At 48.2% G+C, this 17,865-nt stretch overlaps 2 protein-coding genes across 2 annotated transcripts; one reads left to right on the top strand and one right to left on the bottom strand.

Annotated features, from left to right (window-relative positions):
• Window positions 1-1,805: 1,805 nt before the first annotated feature.
• Window positions 1,806-7,448, bottom strand: LOC130491653 (zinc finger and SCAN domain-containing protein 31-like). The gene is made up of 3 exons (XM_056865470.1): window positions 6,720-7,448; window positions 4,362-4,482; window positions 1,806-2,764 (listed from the first exon to the last, which is right to left on the bottom strand). Exons 1-3 carry the CDS (start codon window positions 7,446-7,448, stop codon window positions 1,845-1,847), a joined length of 1,770 nt encoding a protein of 589 aa, XP_056721448.1. The 3' UTR covers window positions 1,806-1,844.
• Window positions 7,449-8,841: 1,393 nt separating this feature from the next.
• On the top strand, window positions 8,842-13,565 carry LOC130491553 (zinc finger and SCAN domain-containing protein 32-like). The gene is made up of 2 exons (XM_056865351.1): window positions 8,842-8,850; window positions 12,906-13,565. Exons 1-2 carry the CDS (start codon window positions 8,842-8,844, stop codon window positions 13,563-13,565), a joined length of 669 nt encoding a protein of 222 aa, XP_056721329.1.
• Window positions 13,566-17,865: the final 4,300 nt, after the last annotated feature.

Raw genomic sequence — 17,865 nt, 5'->3', positions numbered from 1 at the left:
GCAAAAACTATGCAAAATATGGCATCTACGGGCTGCATCAGGGGCAAAAATGTATAACCTTAGGCCAAAATCCAACACAGAAATCAGGGAAAGAGCTGATACTCTGTGGTGGAATCTTTATTCTGTGTGATGAAGTTCCCAGAGTTAAAAGGTTATTGGGCAGATCTTTCCACCACCTGCTACTGAATCTCTGGGGAATCAAAGAAAGAGCAGCCAACAAGAGTAGCCAATTCCCATCTGGATGGACCTCTGGTCAGACAAGACAGCTTCGTAGGTTCATGCGTGCTTCAATGCAGCTCATGCTATCCTGGACAATGGCCATATTTCAAGACCAGGGCTCTTGTCACACCAGGTGGGAAGAGCTGTCCCCACTGTGCAAGAAGTCATGAGCAGGACTGAGGGACATGGGGAAAACTTTTATGCACCCTGTTCCCATGCCGCTCACCACTTGGCACTGCTCTTCCCCGCCTCTTTCCTGCCCTTCCCAGCTCAGAACCCCTTCCCCAACAGTGATCCTTGGTTCACAGCTGAGCCATGGCTGAGGTGTCTTTTTTTTAAAGCCCTGTATAGGGCTAAAGTGGGTATGGGGAATGCCAGAGATGATTGTTGCCATTTTGAAGATGGTTAAGCTCAGTCCCCGCGCCCCCTCAGTGGCTGAGGGCAGAGCTTTCTCACAGAGGCTTCTGCCCATCGTTGTATGTCCATTTTTCCTTCAAGGCAGAGCCAAGGAGGTTTCCTTAACAGGGAAAGGCATGGAAGCCCCATGAGTTGTGTTTGGAAAGAGCAGTGTTGTATGGGCATGTTGTGTGCCAGCCAGGGAAATGGCCCCATATGGAAACAGCCAATGTTTGAACAGATGAATGTGCAATACAGGAAATCAGGTGGTTTCTGTATTGCAGGGGTCCCAAATTTGACACCTATGGGCACCATGTCACCTGTCAAATGTTTTTAGAGAGTGGGCAGGGACCAGTGGGACGTTTGCCTAGTAGGGCTTCTGGTTGGCTGTACAGATTGAGGGGGAATTGCTTTGGCAGCAGCTGACACCACAGTACAAAGGGACTGAAGGTAAGCTGTGTGTTCGCAAAAAAATATTTTAAAACAATACATTCATTTTTTAAAATGTCTGTCAAGCAGAGCTTCTCCTGCAATATTGAAGAGTTACTATGACAGTTATGCTCCTTCACATTGTGTGGTTGTCTCCACCACCCTGTGTCAGAATTCCAAAGGAGACAACAGCCTCAAAAAAGGTTGGGGATTCCTGCTTTACTGCATACAAAACAATGTGACTTGAAATGGGCTGTTTCTAGACATTTAAGATGGGGCCAGTCCTATTTTCTGTGGAACTGAGTTCCCCAGGTTAAAAGCATATTTCTCTCGCATGTTGGGACACAAATATGTTCTAGGGATTGGTAAGATTTCTTGGCCAAAGATTGTATGGCATCCAACAAGATGGGCAGCTGCCCCAGACAAGAAGCTTAAACAATCAGCTTTCTCTTGGTTAATGCAAATTCAAGTAGCTACACACACACACACACACATCAAGTGCAGACTATCTTTGTCATTTATTTTCTAATTTGTCTCTAGCTCCCCAAGGTGACATATAAATAAGAAAAATACAGCTAACCTCTTCAAAGCATTCAGGTGAAAATGTGCAATGAAACCTATAGAATGATCCACTTTCTCTATCATAGAAAGCACAGAGATATCCAGTTTCCTCAAACTAAGTGAAGGTTTGCAAAACAGAAATATGTTTCCAAGCTTCATAAACTTCAAGAGAATGCTAGCAAAGCCTCCGTAGCCAAGAAGGTCTGCAGCAAAGGGGCAGTCACTACAAAGGCCCTTCTTCATGTAACTGCCCTCTGCGCATCAGAAGGCCAGAACCCAGTTTGATTACCTAATTGTACTGGGAGGCTGGTGTGGGAATTTTCCATCATATGAATTCTGTGGTGTGAAATAAGGGTTGCACGCTGACTGAAACTCCTTCCACACTCGGGGCATTCGTACGGCTTCTCTTGTGTGTGGATCCTCTGATGCGAAGTGAGGGCTGTGCTCCGATTGAAGCTCTTCCCACACTCTGGGCACTGGTAGGGTTTCTCCCCCGTATGGATCCTCTTGTGCTTGGTGAGATTTGATTTGTCACAAAAGCTCTTGCTACATTCCGAGCACTGATATGGTCTCTCCCCCGTGTGAACTCTCTCGTGGATATTGAGGCTCAGTTTGTGACTGAATCTCTTCCCGCACTCCGAGCATCTGTACGGCTTCTCTCCCGTGTGAATCCGTTCGTGAGAAATCAGGCCTGCGCTCTGTCCAAAGCTCTTCCCACACTCAGAACATCTGTATGGCTTCACCTTGGCATGCATTGCCTTATGTTTCAGGAAATTAGATTTTATCTTAAAGCTTTTGCTACAGTCAGAGCAGTTGTACAGTATCTCCCCTGTGTGGAGTGTCGATGATGCAGAAACATTTGTGATGTGACCAAAGCTCTTCCCTAACTTCATGTTTTTATTCAACTTCTCTCCTTTGGGGCTTCCCAAGTGTCCATTAAGGAATTTGTTCTTCCTATCCTGGGTCGGCTTTTCTTGCTGGACTGGAAATTCCTGGAACTCCCCTACTTGGCAAAGAATTAGTTCATCCCTCCTCTCCACCATGTAGCTTCCCTCCTCCCTCTGTGGTCCATCTCGATCCCTGAAGCTGCCGTTCAGATCTTCATTCTTGGCTTTTTCTGATAATTGATGTTGTTCTCCAAAATCATCTGCATCCCCTGCTGGGATCAAGAGAATAATGAAATTGGCACTCAGGTTTGAACACAAAATCCAAGAGTGTGTTTCAAATATCACAACAATATGTCTCACCAACACTTCAAAAATATAATCAATGGCTAAATAATAACAATGCCATATATAATTCACAGTGGGTAGCCATGTTAGTCTGTTTGTAGTAGTCAAAAAGGGCAAGAGTCCAGTAGCACCTTAAAGACTAACAAAAATATTTTCTGGTAGGGTATGATTGATTGAATATTAGCAAAATGCCATATATAGTATGTGACAGTATCAAAATATTGCTTCAATATACATCTTAAGGTTTCATAAATCTGAAGGTTGCATAAACTGCAAAATGGCTGCTGTCAGAGGTGGAGCCAGCCACAAAATGGCTGCTGCAGCTTACTGTCAATCACACAGTGAAGATCCTTGTGTTACAGTGGCAGCTGCTACCAAACCAACATTTTTAAAACATCTTGCACATCCAATCAAATCTCCAATGCCCAATCAGAAGCCTTGCTGGACAAAAACCCCATCCAGCCCCACTCACTTTCTAAAAACACTTGGCGGGTGCCAGGAAACGTGTTAGTGGGCACCATTGGTGCTCATGGATACCATGTTAGGAACCCCTGTCCTAGTCCCACTGTGTTGTCTGTTGGATGTCTCGTGGCGTTTGGCAGCACTGTCTTACCCTGTGTAATCCACCTTTCATGAACAGAGGGCTATGAATGAAGCAAATAAACAAATAAATTCTACAGCCAGGGTCGTGAGATTTGTTTCACAGCAATAAGAGGTATTTTCTGGCAAAGGGCAGTGAGAGGGCTTGAGAGATCTTTGTGTCCCACATAAAGAAAAAATTTGGGGATCCACAACACTTTGCCAGATGTATCTCCAAGCTAAAGGACCCCACCCCTGTCAGCTTCAAACATTCTTATTCAGCCCTACAAAAACAGAATGTTCAAGGGCATTCTAACTGCGAAGGCGTATTCGTCCCTCAGCCAGTGGAGTAGCATAGAGAAAAATGGGAAAGGAACCTAATTCTAGAGTCATCATCAGAATTCTAGGACAGCTTCTGAATTTGGTCCTCTCCTCCTTCTGTGCCCCCTGGTCCTTTTATTCCCTTTGAGACTCACTTTAGCATTTGACAAAGTGAACTCTAGCTGGTGTGTGTGTGTGTGTGTGTGTGTGTGTGTGTGTGTGTGTGTGTGTGTGTGTATGTAAAGTGCCATCCAGTCACAGCTGATTTATGGTGATCCCTTATGGGGTTTTCAAGGCAAGGGACTTAACAGAGGTGGTTTTTGCCAGTGCCTTCCTCTGCGTAGCAACTGTGGTATTCCTTCATGGTCTCCCATCCAAATACTGACCAGGGCTGACCAGGGTTGATGAGATCGGGTTAGCCCGGGCCATCCAGGTCAGGGCCTAGCTGACATACTCTTCCATAAATTGCCCAGTTTTTAAGGTAGTGCACAAGACTGGGTTTTTGTTTCCAGAACAGCTCCTGTGCCCCCTGAAGGAAGAAAAAGTTCCCAGAGCAGAGGTGAGACCAGGAAAGAACTTCCGAGCACTGCAGACCTCAAGCACAAAACACCATCCCTTCCTTACCCAACAGGTTGGCATCTCCATCCTCCTCCTCTTTGGTTTCCACACAAAACTGCATCTGCTCACTGTCACACGGATCCCGGCCTGCCTGGGAGACGCTCCTGGATGCCTCCTCCAAGGGCACCTGCGACAGCAGAGAGGGACACTTTCAGGGCAGAGTGACAAAGATGGGGGTGGGAGGGAGACAGAGGGAACGATTCTGACCCCCAGCCCTGACCTTACCAGATTCATTGGTAGGTGATAGGGAGAAATCAGAACAGCATTTCCTTAAGGAATACAGAAACTTTTGGGCACCACATTTTTGTGGGGGGAGACAGAGGGAAAGGGCCCAATTCTGTCCCCTCACGTTGTTCATTAGCAACCCCATGCCCACTTAGGTGGAAAATCCAGGCTGAGTTTGTTTGATAAACAGACCACTGTCCAGGATCATCTGCTGGGAGGCAGAGGCCACTAACATCTACAACTACCATGAAGGTAACCTAGCTGATTCCCTGCAGTGAAGAATTCCATAAACAAGGTGCCACCATCAAGAAGTCCCTGAACACTGTTGAGGGGCTGTGGCTCAGTGGTACAGCATCTGCTTGGCATGCAGAAGACCCCAGGTTCAGTCTTTTAGCATCTCCAGGTAAAACAGGGGTGGGGAACCTTTTTCCTGCCAAGGGTCATTTGCACATTTATGACATCATTCAGGGGCCATACCAGGTGTAGATCTCCCGGTGGGGGGGGAAGAGGCTAGGGTTGCCAGGTCTCCAGCCACCACCTGGAGGTTGGCAACCCCAGGGGAAGCCACACAGAGAAGGCCTGCAGGGTGCCCCCCTCCCCCCTCCCAGGCGGAAGGGCAACCAGCAGTGCGCCCGAGCAAATGAGGTGCCAGGGGGGCACAGCCCACAGTCGATCGGCAAGGGAGGAAGGAAAACAGAGAAAGAGGAAAAGGGAGGAAGGGAGAGAAAGGGAGAAAGAAATGGAGAGAGAGGGAGAAAGAAAGAAAAGGATGAAGGGAGACAAAGAAAAGGACGGAGGGAGACAAAGAAAGAGACAGAAAAAGAGGGAGAGAAAGGAGAAAGAGTGACAGAAAAAGGAAGAAAAGAGAAAAGCCTTCCCCCCCACACACACACCCGCTGGCCCCGCGTGACCGGGCCCCAGCCTCCCCTGCCCACACACACACCCAGCGGCGCACAGAGCCCCACGCGACCGGGCCCCAGTCTCCATGCCCTTTCCTCCCCAGAGTCCACAAAAGGCCTCCCCCCCCCCGAAGCCCAATTGGCTCCTGCATGCATGCTCTGCCGCCGGGAGCCGCCAGCCTCTTTCCCCCTCCCTCTCGCTGCTCAACAGCCGACAGTAGGCGAGAGGAGGTCCAAAGGGCGCCGCAGCACCACTGTAAGCCGTGGCGCCAGGAACACCCTCTGGGAGGGCCGCCCTGCGCCCCGCCTCTGCAACAGGGCCCCGGAGCTCCCGAGGGCCACAAAAAATGTCCTCGGGGGCCGCATACGGCCCCCGGGCCTGAGGTTCCCCACCCCTGAGGTAAAAGATCCTCCCACCTCACAGAGTGTCTGTTGTGGGGAGGGGAAGGGAAGGTGATTGTAAGCCGGATTGAGTCTTCCATAAGTGGTAGAGAAAGTCAGCATATAAAAACCAACTCCTCTTCCTCTTCTTCTGTAAGTGATGTAAAACCCTGAAACCCTGGAGAACTACTGCCAGTCTGAGTAGACAAGACTGACCTTGATGGGCCGATGGTCTGATTCAGTATAAGGCTGCTTCATGTGTTAACGTAACACAATCACAGTCCTCCAGTCTGCAACTGGAGGGGCTTGGGAGATGTGTGGTGAGACATTATTCAGATGACTGAAACTCATGTGTTCAGGACTCTAAATAAAACATGCAGCAACCTGGATGCATTCAGACATGAGGCTGTAACAGCTGCATGTCCTTCTGGGCAGGTTGTATCTGGTGTGTCATCCCCCCCCCCCCCGCCCCAGTTCAGATCAAACCCAAAAATGTACCAGAGAAGCTCCACAAAGAGCATATTGCAGTAGTCTAGCCTAGAGGGCTACATCATAACCAAGGAGGTGGCGCTCCTGACTACAGCCATCAACTGTGGGCACTGTAACACAGCCAGACTGTTGAGCATTTTGAAGCCACAGACCTGCTTTTTTGGGGGGCAGGTGGCCCCATCCAAAGCAGAACACCCACTCTCTTCCTTCCCAACTAACGGCAGCCTTATCAGGGCTGAGCGTCCAAGAAAAGGACAAGACCCTCCCATCACACCCTGGCACTCCTCCCTCCTTTGATGGACAGAGATCTCAGCCCTGGCTCCACCCCAGGCCCTCTCGCACTCAGGACCCCCAAGCAGAAGGGCCTCACCTGCTTCTCCTGCCTTGAGAGGAACTCCTCTGCCAGGGCCACCACCTGGGAACAGCTCTCAGGGCTGCTCTCTCTCACTCGGCTCTGGATCTCTAATGGCAGGACGCTCAGCAGCTGCTCCAGGATCAAGAGCTCCAGGATCTGCTCCTTGCTGTGATTCTCCACTCTCAGCCACCCGCGGCACATTTCCCGCAATTGGCTGTAGGCCCCTCTTGGCCCCTCGGCCTCCTGGTAGCAGAAACGCCTGAACTGCTGACGCTGCTTCTCTCGGCTCAAGGCATCCCCTCGCAAGATGGCTGCCTTCACCTTCCCATAATCCTCCCTGTCTCTGACACCCAGTCCTTTAAAGGCCTTCTCAGCTTCTCCACTGAGGGCTGGCAGGATTCGGGTCACCCACTCTTCCTGGGGCCACTGACAGGCTTCAGCCACTTGCTCAAAGGAGGCCAGAAAGGCCTTGGCGTCCTCCCAGTGTGACGGTTTCTCTGGTAAGTGTGGGATTCCCCATCCAGAGTGAGGGTTTTCCACTATCCTGAGAAACTCCTGCCACTGGGCATCCCAGTGTGCATGGGAAAGGGATCCTTTCCCTGCTTGCTGATGCATCAGATCTCCTGATGTCCTTTCCAGGAATTCTCTGATGCTTCCAGGCTGGAGAACGTGAGGGGTTTTTCTTGCTGCCTCTGATCCTTCCCCTACTGTGAGAACTTGGAGGTCACACTTCTCCATTTTCATCCCTGGGCGATCGTTCGATGATATTATTTGACAGGAAAATGTGGAAATAAAGACAAAAAAAATTAAGATCCTAACAAAAAATTTAGAATTCATTCTAAACATTGGAATCCAAATTTTACCAACTAGTATGAAGACATCACTCTTCAGATGAGTAACAAAACGGTCACATAAACTGGTACCAATATTCCTCAACCTGGATTTACAGGAATTTACCTTACACTGGCCAGGAGCTCATTTTGAAGACAAAGATTTCCTGTCTATTTTCCAAAATGAATTCATAATCTCTAGTCCTACTTATCCATCGGAAGATGAACATGAACCAGAGAGGATAGGGGGTGGGGGAGATTAGAGTGTCAAAGGTTAAGGCCAACTGAAGATGCTGGTATGGGCTGCTCTATGTATCTCTACATATCATCTCCTGCTCCAGAGGAATCCCATTTACCATAAAAGAGATTCCTTTCAGGACAGCCAAGGCAGAACTATTCAGACACCTCACCCCTGCCTGTGTCAGCTTTTACCTCAAAGATTTGGGATGGGATTCTCTCACAGACTGGGGTGGGAGTCTCCATGGGGGAAACCGTACACCCCACCCAGTTTGCAAACTTCTCTCCTACCATACCAGATTTGTGGTGATGCCTACAGATCTTTAAAGCAGGCTTGCCAGGTCCCTCTTCGCCACCAGCAGGAGGTTTTTGGGGTGGGGCCAAAGGAGGGCGGGGTTTGGGGAGGGGAGGGACTTCAATGCCATAGAGTCCAATGGCCAAAGTGGCCATTTTCTCCAGTTGAACTGATCTATATCGGCTGGAGATCAGTTGCAATAGCGGGGGATCTCCAGCTAGTGCCTGGAGGTTGACAACCCTATTGCCCAAGTGACCAGGAGAAACTCCAGTTCGCCCAGCTCCTATGCTTTTAACAGAACTTCCACCTGCAGAGATCAGGAAGGGAATCTGTTCCTGAAGGAAAACTTGATCCCCTCCAGCTCCTTACAAAAGATCCATCCTTGGTTCCAGAAGCCAGATCTAGCAACTCTCCTTGGGGGCAGAGAAGGGGCGAGCCCGCCCTCCTCCTCCTCCTCCTCCTCCCTCCTGCCCCTGTTCTCCATGTTGGACCCAAAAAGCTCCCACCCCCCCCACCCCCCAAGGACTGTCCATCCTGGGAGAGCATCTTCCCTGCCCCGCTTCTCTTTACCCTTTTGGGCAACCCCCTGTCCTGCTTCAGCCTCAGTCTTCCAGCTCTTCCGCAAGCAAAGCCTTCCCAGAGGGGAAGGAAGAGGAATTCAGCATTTCTCCCCTCCCTTTGCATCCTGTCTAGGAAACACCGCTCTATAACTTTAACCCTCCTTTGCACTTCTTGTTTGGACCACTGTACCTATCTCAAGGTGAAAGAGGCCGATATGATGAGAGTACCCAAATAACCCCTCCCCTGGCTGATGTGCTATTGAGAGCAAAGCTGCGCTCTCTCTCTTTTTTCTTGTTTTGGCTCCCTTTGGGAATCACGGCTGGCTATTTCTAGTTAGAGAGCATCCGGATCACTCCCAGCGCACTCCTGATAGGGACATGATAGCAGAAAAGAATTAAAACAACTATTTAAAACACATAAACACGCAAACAGGAAGGAGGGTTAGTAAGGGAATACCTAACAAAACAGTAGTCAAAAAGGGCAAGAGTCCAGTAGCACCTTAAAGACTAACAAAAATATTTTCTGGTAGGGTATGAGCTTTCGTGAGCCACAGCTCACTTCTTCAGATCACGAAAGCTCATACCCTACCAGAAAATATTTTTGTTAGTCTTTAAAGTGCTACTGGACTCTTGCCCTTTTTGACTACCGCAAACAGACTAACACGGCTACCCACTGTGAATTATCTTCTAACAAAACAGAAAAGTCTTCACCCACTGGAGGAACACAGTGAGAGAAGGGGACAGATTAATCTCCCTGGGGAGGGAATTCCATAATTTGGGTGCCACAACTGAGAAGGCCCTTTCTTGAGTCGCCTCCCATTTTGTCTCCGATGACGAGGGCACCCTACATAAGATATCTGAAGATTATCATAGGGTGAAAACGCATGATCGCTTTATCCTCCTTTAATCCCTGTTCTAGCCAGGATCGAACGCACATTAGGCGAAACGCGTGCGTTCGAACCAGGCTGAATCCTGGCTGAAACAGGGATTAAAGGAGGATGAAGCGACTGTGCGTTTTCGCCCATAGTGATTGGGTAGGTTCATAGAGGAGCAGGTGGTCCTTAAAGTAGGATACCAAGCCATATAGGGCTTTAAATGACAGCACCAGCACCTGGCCCCTGAATCAAACTGGAAGCCATTGTAGACAGAACAAGACAGGACTGATATGGACCCTATGACCCATTTCAGTCAGCATGCTGTCTGCATCATTCTGTACTGATTCCATGATCAGAGGAGCATGCTTATTATCTTAGGTGCTGTGGAGCACGGGCAGGATGGTGCTGCTTCAGTCGTCTTGTTTGGGGGCTTCCTAGAGGCACCTGGTTGGCCACTGTGTGAGCAGACTGCTGGACGTGATGGATCCAGCAAGGCCTTTCTTATGTTCTTATGATTGTAATTTCCTGACACTCTTCAAGGGTAGCCCCGTGCAGAGCGCATTGCAGCAACCTAATCTAGGTTAGTTTGTCTAGATTAGCACCCCATTACCTTTCTGATAACATTTTTGTACTCCTTATCTTATTTGAAACGGATGCTCTCTTTTTTTTGGTAGGTAGTTCGCCATTGGCTGACAATGCCACTGAGCATGAACAGAGGGCCTTGTCATTAATCACGGAACAGCAACATTTGGATGTTCCACTTCTAAAGAGTAGAGAGAAGGCATGTCAGGCCAGAAGATGGTGCTAAAAGAAACCCTTTAGATTTGGACTCAGGGCACTACGGGGTTTATAAAGAGAATTGAATATTGTATTAATAATGGAAAAGTAGTGCGCTGTATATGTAATTTTTTTCTTTTTTATATGTATTTTATATTTTTTTTCTTTTTTTGTTTTTGTTTATTATAAAAATAATTAAAAATTAAAAATAAAAAAAAACCTTTAAAAACCTTCTTTATTAGTTGTGCTGCCAACCTCCAGGTAGCACCTGAAAATTTCCCTCTATTACAGTTGATCTCCAGATAGGGTTGCCAGGTCCCTCTTCACCTCTGGCAGAAGGTTTGGAGGGCAGGGTTTGGGGAGGGGAGGGACTTAAATGCCATAGAGTCCAATTGCCAAAGCGGCCATTTTCTCCAGGGGAACTGATCGCTGTCACCTGGAAATCAGTTGTAATAGCAGATCTCCAGCTAGTACCTGGAGGTTGGCAACCCTATCTCCAGATGAACAAGCCCAGTTCCCATGGAGAAACTGGTTGCTTTGGAGGGTGGATTTTCTGGTATTATACCCTACTGAGGTCCCTCCCCTCCCCTCTCCCCAGACTCCACCCCCCCCCAAATCTCCAAGTATCCCCCCCCCCCAAGCTGGCAATTCTGTTTATTAGAGTATTTTCCTTTTGCCTACTTGGGCTTAACAGGGTTAAAGCGATAGAGCTAATTTCCTAGAGAGGATGCAATGGGAGGGGAGAGACACTGAAGTCTTTCAACTTCCTCCTTGTAGGAGAGCTGGAGGACTGAGGCTGGAGCTGCACCTGGGGATGCGTGGAGTGGTAAACAGGTGCAGGGTGGAGAAAGGACGGGCAGCCCTGCAAGGGGTTGTCTCTGGGTCCCACATGCAGAGCCGGGAAGGCTGGCCCCTTCTCTGCTCCGATTAATGTTGGCCTACTTTACAGTAGTGTTGTAAGAATTTCTGAGAAGAAGATACCTGAAGAGTGTTGAATACCACAAAGCGTTCTTCACCTCTGTTTGCCACCTGTGGCAGCTTCCTCTGCCTTTTGGGGAAATCCCTGCCCTAGACATTTTCCGAGCAGGCTTTGACCCTTCCTCTCCCCATCCTGGGGCCTTTGTCAGGTCAGATTAGCCAACGCCAGGTTGGAAAATTATTAGAAATTTGGGGGGAAGGGGCCTGGGAGGGCAGGGATTGGGGAGAAACCTCAGTAGGGTATAATGCCGTAGAGTCCACCCACCAAAGCTGCCATTTTCACCAGCAAAATGGATCCCTGTTATCTGGAGATCAGCTGTAATTCCAGGAGATCTCCAGCTCCCACCTGGAGGTTGGCAATCCTAGACTTGGCCATCCTAGTCTAGCTGGGGCTTGCTCATCTTGAACCAAGTGGATTGGCTCGCTGACTTAAGTGATGTAACCAACAGTGTCCTGAAAGATTGAGGAATGTCTGACACTGAGTGCCGCTGTCTTCTGTGGTGTTCTCTGCAAGTGCCACTTGGTTGAGGATAAAGGAATATCTGTGGGGTAGATGTAAGTGGAAGGCATAGCTCAGTGGTCCAGCACGTGCTTTGGATGCCAGAGGACAAATGCTCACTCCAAGGCATCTCCAGCCTGCTGGGGAAAGACTCCAGAGCCCACAGTACTTCTGACTCTGTGTAATGTAAGGCAGTTTCCTGTGAAACCCCATGGGGTCAGCCTTTCTGAGGGGACCCTTTTGATGCCCTTTGAAAGATTGATTGGCACATACAAGACAGACTGAGGGGTAAAGACCAGATACTGACCTTGAAAAAATATTCTAAATGATTCATAATTTCTATATTTAAGGTCTAAAACACACAATTTCATATGTGGCCAGTAAAAATTAAGTGGTAGCCCCTGTTGTGCTCCCCCATTCTCATAGAGTCCAATGAGAGCAATGAGGGCAGGAGGTTGGTTAATTACAGCTTGCTTTATTGGCCAAGAAGTCATAACCGGGTGAACCAGGATCCAGACAAACAGCTCTGTGATCGTGTCACCCCAAGGCAGGGCAAATGCAAGAGGTTTTATAGACGTTTGACATTCCAATATAACAATGATACATTTTCTTAACATCTGATTTTAACTTGTCAATGCAACGTCATTAATTTCTTCAGCGCGTGCGTGAGCCTCGCTACATTAATGGAGCCTATCTTATTGAGCAGTTCAGAGGGTTCCCTTGCAGGGTGAAGCGAAAGGATCAAAAAGGAGGAATAGGTAGGAGGGAGGCTGTCGAAACGTACGTGCTTGGTGCTAAAGGAAAGGGGGGGCCACTGGGAAGCGGCTTCTGTGGTTTTGCTTGTAAGCAGCTTATGCGTGTAGCTTGCATGTATGTCTGAATGTGATGCAGGTATGATTACTCAGGCACAACACCCCCAGACTGGAAGCTAATGGTTCCCTTCAGCGTGTGCTCTTTCTCACTCTCGGTTCTGTCTCTTCTTTGCTCTGGGTAGATGCCAAGTCTTCAATGGTGTAATTGATTTCCAGAGTTGTTGGGTACCTATCACCAAATAATCATTCGGAGGCCACAATGAAGATGCAAAACCCCCACAGGCCCCAAATTACAAGAAATATCAGAAGGGAGAGGAAAAGCCCCTCATGTCCTCCAGGCTGGGAGTATTGAAGAATTCTTGCAAAGGACACCTGGAGATCCAATGGATCAGCAAGCAGAGGAGGGATCCCTTTCCCTTGCACACTGGGAAGCCCAGTGGCAGGAGTTTCTCAGGACAGTGGAAAAACCCCTCTCTGGATGCGGAATCCCACAGTTGCCAGAGAAACCTTCACACTGGGAAGACGCCAAGGCCTTCCTGGCCTCGTTTGAGCAAGTGGCCGAAGCCTGTCGATGGTCCAAACAAGAGTGGGTGACCCAACTCCTCCCAGCCCTCAGTGGAGAAGCTGAGGGGGCCTTTAACAGTCTGGATCTCACAGAAAGAGAGGATTATGGGAAGGTAAAGGCAGCTATCTTGCATGGGGACACCCTGAGCCGGGAGAAGCAGCGTCAGCAGTTCAGGCATTTCTGCTACCAGGAGGCCGAGGGGCCGAGAGGGACGTACAGACGACTGCGGGAAATGTGCTGTGGGTGGCTGAGAGTGGAGAATCACAGCAAGGAGCAGATCCTGGAGTTCTTGATCTTGGAGCAGCTGCTGAGCATCCTGCCAACAGAGATCCAGAGCTGGGTGAGGAAAAGTGGCCCTGAGAGCTGCTCCCAGGCAGTGGCCCTGGCCGAGGAGTTCCTCTTCAGGCAGGGGAAGAAGGTGAGGCCCCTCTGATGGGTCCTGAGTGCAGAAGGGTCTAGGGTGGAGTCAGGGCTGAGATCTCTGTCCATCTCAGGGAGGAGAAGGGGAATGCCAGGGTGTGATGGAAGAGTCTGTTGCCTCAAATCCCTGGAAGCTCATTCCCGAGTTTTTGGGTGGGGAGGAATTCTCTCTCAATCTAGGATTCAGTGGTTGGCCAGTCTTGATGGGGTGACTCTTCCCTGAAACAACAGGTCTAGTAGTTCTCTGGGAGCTCTAGATTCCTGTCCCCTTACCATCTCCATTGGTGACAGGTGCAGCCTGAAACGCATCTGCAGGTTTTGACCCCAGGAGTCCTGAAGATCTCCTTCCCTCCTCCCATGCAGTTCAATTGGTGCCAACTATGTCTGGGACCTTCTTGGTGGTAGTGCCTTGGTTTTTGAATACTGTACCCAGTTACATATTTTATATGTTGAAGTCTGATGGTTTGGATGATAATTAGTCTTTCATGAAGAGCTTTAATTCTTATTAATGGCCAATTCTTGATTGTTCTGAAGGCAGCAGCTGGGAGTGTTTCTGAGGCAGGCGCGAATCCGTCTGAAAAGAAGCAAAGGCATCCCTCAGTGGACATCAAGGAAGAGGAGGACAGAGAGGCCAGCCCCCTGGGTAAGGAGGTAGGGAGGCCTTTTGGGGCTTGAGATCTGGGAAGCTTGGAAGCTGTTCTGGAGCTGAGCTCAGCTGTGGGACTTTTAATCCCTTTAGGGTTGCAGTGTCCTTAAATAATAGATATTCCAGAGCAAAGGGCTGGTACTTATGAAGAGCCCTGCTGAACAAGGCCCAGTGCCTATGACGGGGAAAATTTGGTTCCAGTGCAGGGAGTCCTGAACCCGAACCCAATAATACATAGATTAAGATTTTTATTCTAAAAAAGATTTGTTAATTGATCAATAGTCCGTACCTTAAAATCTCTATAGAAATCTCTTGGCAATGGCCCAGGGCAAGGACTTGCAAGACTGGTTATAGTAATAGTGGCATCATCAGGATTTACGTATAGCCAATAACATATTGATTACAATATAATTAGCCACAGAGAAATCTCCCCTCCTGTCTTGCGTTTGGTGATCCCTCACTTCCCAGGAGCTGGGGCAACCTAGAGATGTCATTCATAGAATCATAGGGTTGGAAGGGACCTCCGGGGTCATCTAGTCCCGTTCATAATGCAGGAAATTCACAACTACTTCTTCCCCCCCCCACACCCCCCAGTGACTCCTACTCCTTGCCCAGAAGATGCCCCCCCCAAAACCCTCCAGGATCCCTGGCCAATCTGGCTTGGAGAAGAATTGCTTCCTGACCCCAAAATTGTTTCCTGACCTAGGGTTGCCATGTCCCTCTTTGCCACCGGCGGGAGGTTTTTGGGGCGAAGCCTGAGGCGGGCAGGGTCTGGAGAGGGGAGGGACTTTAATGCCATAGAGTCCAATTGGCAAAGCGGCCATTTTCTCCAGGTGATCTCTTTCGGCTGGAGATCAGTTGTAATAGCAGGAGATATCCAGCTACTACCTGGAGGTTTGGTAACCAGTGCTAATTGGTATATAGTTATTGCTGTGTTCCGTATGGAAAAATACTGAAATAATGAACAAAATTTACAACTAAACCTTGTTTGCCTTTACTGGATGTTGTGTATACTTCATACAATCTTACAGTCATATGCCTTATCTTACACACATACATACAGATTTACACATCTGAATACGCAGGCATAATATGCCCTTGCAATTTTTCCAAATCTGGTGTAATTGCCAATTTTTCTTTGAGGGTAATGCTCATAGAAAAATTGGCAATTATACTAGATGGAAAAATTGCAAGGGCATATTATGCCTGCGTATTCAGATGTTTAAATCTGTATGTATGTGTATGAGATAAGCCATATGACTGTAAGTTTGTATGAAGTATACACAACATCCCGTAAAGGCAAACAAGGTTTAGTAGTAAATTTTGATCATTATTTCGGTATTTTTCCATACGGAACACAGCAATAACTACCTGGAGGTTGGCAACCCTATCCTGACCCCAAAGGTCACATACCATCTAAAAAAGGAGGGGGAATGGGGCTGCTGTTCGTTCCACTTCAGAGATTTTCAAGGCTGTATTGCCCTGACCATTCCCTGACCTGGATGGCCCAGGCTAGCCTGATCTTGTCAGATCTCAGAACTAAGCAGGGTCAGCCCTGGTTAGTATTTGGATGGGAGACCACCAAGGAATACCAGGGTTGCTGTGCAGAGGAAGGCACTGGCAAACCACCTCTGTTAGTCTCTTGCCTTGAAAACCCCAAAAAGGGGTCGCCATAAATCGGCTGCGACTTGTCGGCACTTTACACACACACACACACATTGCCCTGACCAGCACGCTTTAGGAATAACAAAACCAACAGTTGTTCAGACTGTGGCATCTGGGACAAGATAGGTCTTCTTTACAATAACAGGACAGAACTAAATCAAAGTAAGTGAAAGGGTGGCCCTATACAATCTTAAAGCAGAGTAGATTCAAAATCCATAACGTAAACTAGACACTTAATTCTAATGTAATTAGTTGAATTGACTGATACGAATAGAACACAGAAAAAGGAATAAACAGGAATGTAAAAAAATGCATTCACCTATCAACTCTTTCTTAGAGTGGTCAGCTAGATGACTCCAGGCCTCCCCTGAACAACTGGATTTCAGTCCCAAAACTACGCTTGTCCCCTTGGAATGGTGGGGTTCACTTCATGAGGTTCTGGCTTCTCCCCTCCCCCTCCGCCAGCAAACATATATATTTTGGGAGGCTCCGAAGCGCCTTCTGTTGCTCCATCTTGCCTTTCAAGGGCTTCTCTGTCCTTAAACTTTCCAGACAATTCTAGGCAAAAGGGGTTGAAGTGAGAGGATAAATGTAAAAACTCTCCCAAAGGTGTAGAGCCCTGCCAGATGAGACCAAAGGCCCACCTAGTCTAGCATCCTCTTTCTTGCAGTGGCCATTGAGATGCTTCCAGTAAGCTTCCAGGATGGGCACGATGGTATCAGGCCTTCTCTATCATTTGCCCAGTGACTAGCCAGAGGTCCCCAACATGATGCCTGTAGATGCTGTAGTACCCACTGACACCTTTTTTTGGCACCTGCCAAGTGTTTTTAGGGCTTTTACCTAGCAAGTCTTCTGCTTGGCCAATGGAGATTTGATTGGCTGTGCAGATTTTTTAAAACATTGCTTTGGCAGAAGCTGCCACCACAGCACAGGGATGATCTTCGCTTTGTGACTGAAGGTAAGCTATGGGAAGCCATACTGTGGCTGGCTCTGCCTCCTGTGGCAGCCATTTTGTGGCTGTTCCCACCATGCTGTGTCAGAATTCCAATGGTGTGCGCAGGCTCAAAAAGGTTGGAGACCCATTGACTAGCTTTCATTGGCTTTCTGCCTCTGAACACTAAGAGATGGTGACTGCAGGCTCTGGAAAGGAGCCCAGAATTTAATTTACAGTGTTCCTCTTTTAACTCTCTGGTTTGATGTTTGGAGGGGAAAGAATACTCTTTGGCCTTTAGAATTCACAAGAATGTTCTATGACAATCCAGTACTGATGTGTCAAGTATTGATTTTTTTGCCATTGTTGGCCATAATAAGATTTGATTATATGGTAATGTTTTGAACCCCAATCCTTTCTTTCTTTCCCCTTGTTCTTAGATCTTGAACAATAAAACTTAAATAAGACCCAGCTCTACCCCAATCCCAAAGAAGGAAACTCACAGGATGGGTGGCAGGAAGAAATGTTCCTCCTATGGGAGGAAGTTCATGTTGAGGACAGGAAGGAGAGAGTGTGTGTCAGAGGCAGTCAATCTCTAAATACTTTTGCCAGGAGGCAACATCAGGGAAAGGGCCTTTGTTCCCTGTCTGTTGGCCCTCCAGAGCAGGTGGTTGGCCACTGAGTGAGACAGGATGATGGACTAGATGGACTGCTGGTCTAATCCAGCAGGGCTCTTCTTATGTTATTATCTATGGCCCCAGGAACATCTGACCAGGTAAAAGGTATGATCAGCTGTTCACTGTGGCAGAGGGTAGGTTCTGGAAAAGGCTGCCTTTTATGGATGGCGATTGGATCTCTCTCTGTGTCTTTATTCCAGCAGATAATGTGGAGGCGAAAGTTGGGGGATTACTTGGGTTATCATGGGAAAAAGTCAAGAAGGAGGAGACCGAAGGAAACATTGAGAATCCAGATGAACCAGAGAGGCAGGAGGGAAGCCATGCAATTGAGAAGAGGGACCAACCCATTCCTTGCCAAGCAGAGTACTTTGGGGAACTTCTAGTCCAACAAGAA

This window comes from Euleptes europaea, chromosome 1, assembly GCF_029931775.1.
Source record: "Euleptes europaea isolate rEulEur1 chromosome 1, rEulEur1.hap1, whole genome shotgun sequence".
Classification (NCBI taxonomy): Eukaryota; Metazoa; Chordata; class Lepidosauria; order Squamata; family Sphaerodactylidae; genus Euleptes; species Euleptes europaea.
This window is presented reverse-complemented; position numbering and strand designations above follow the sequence as displayed.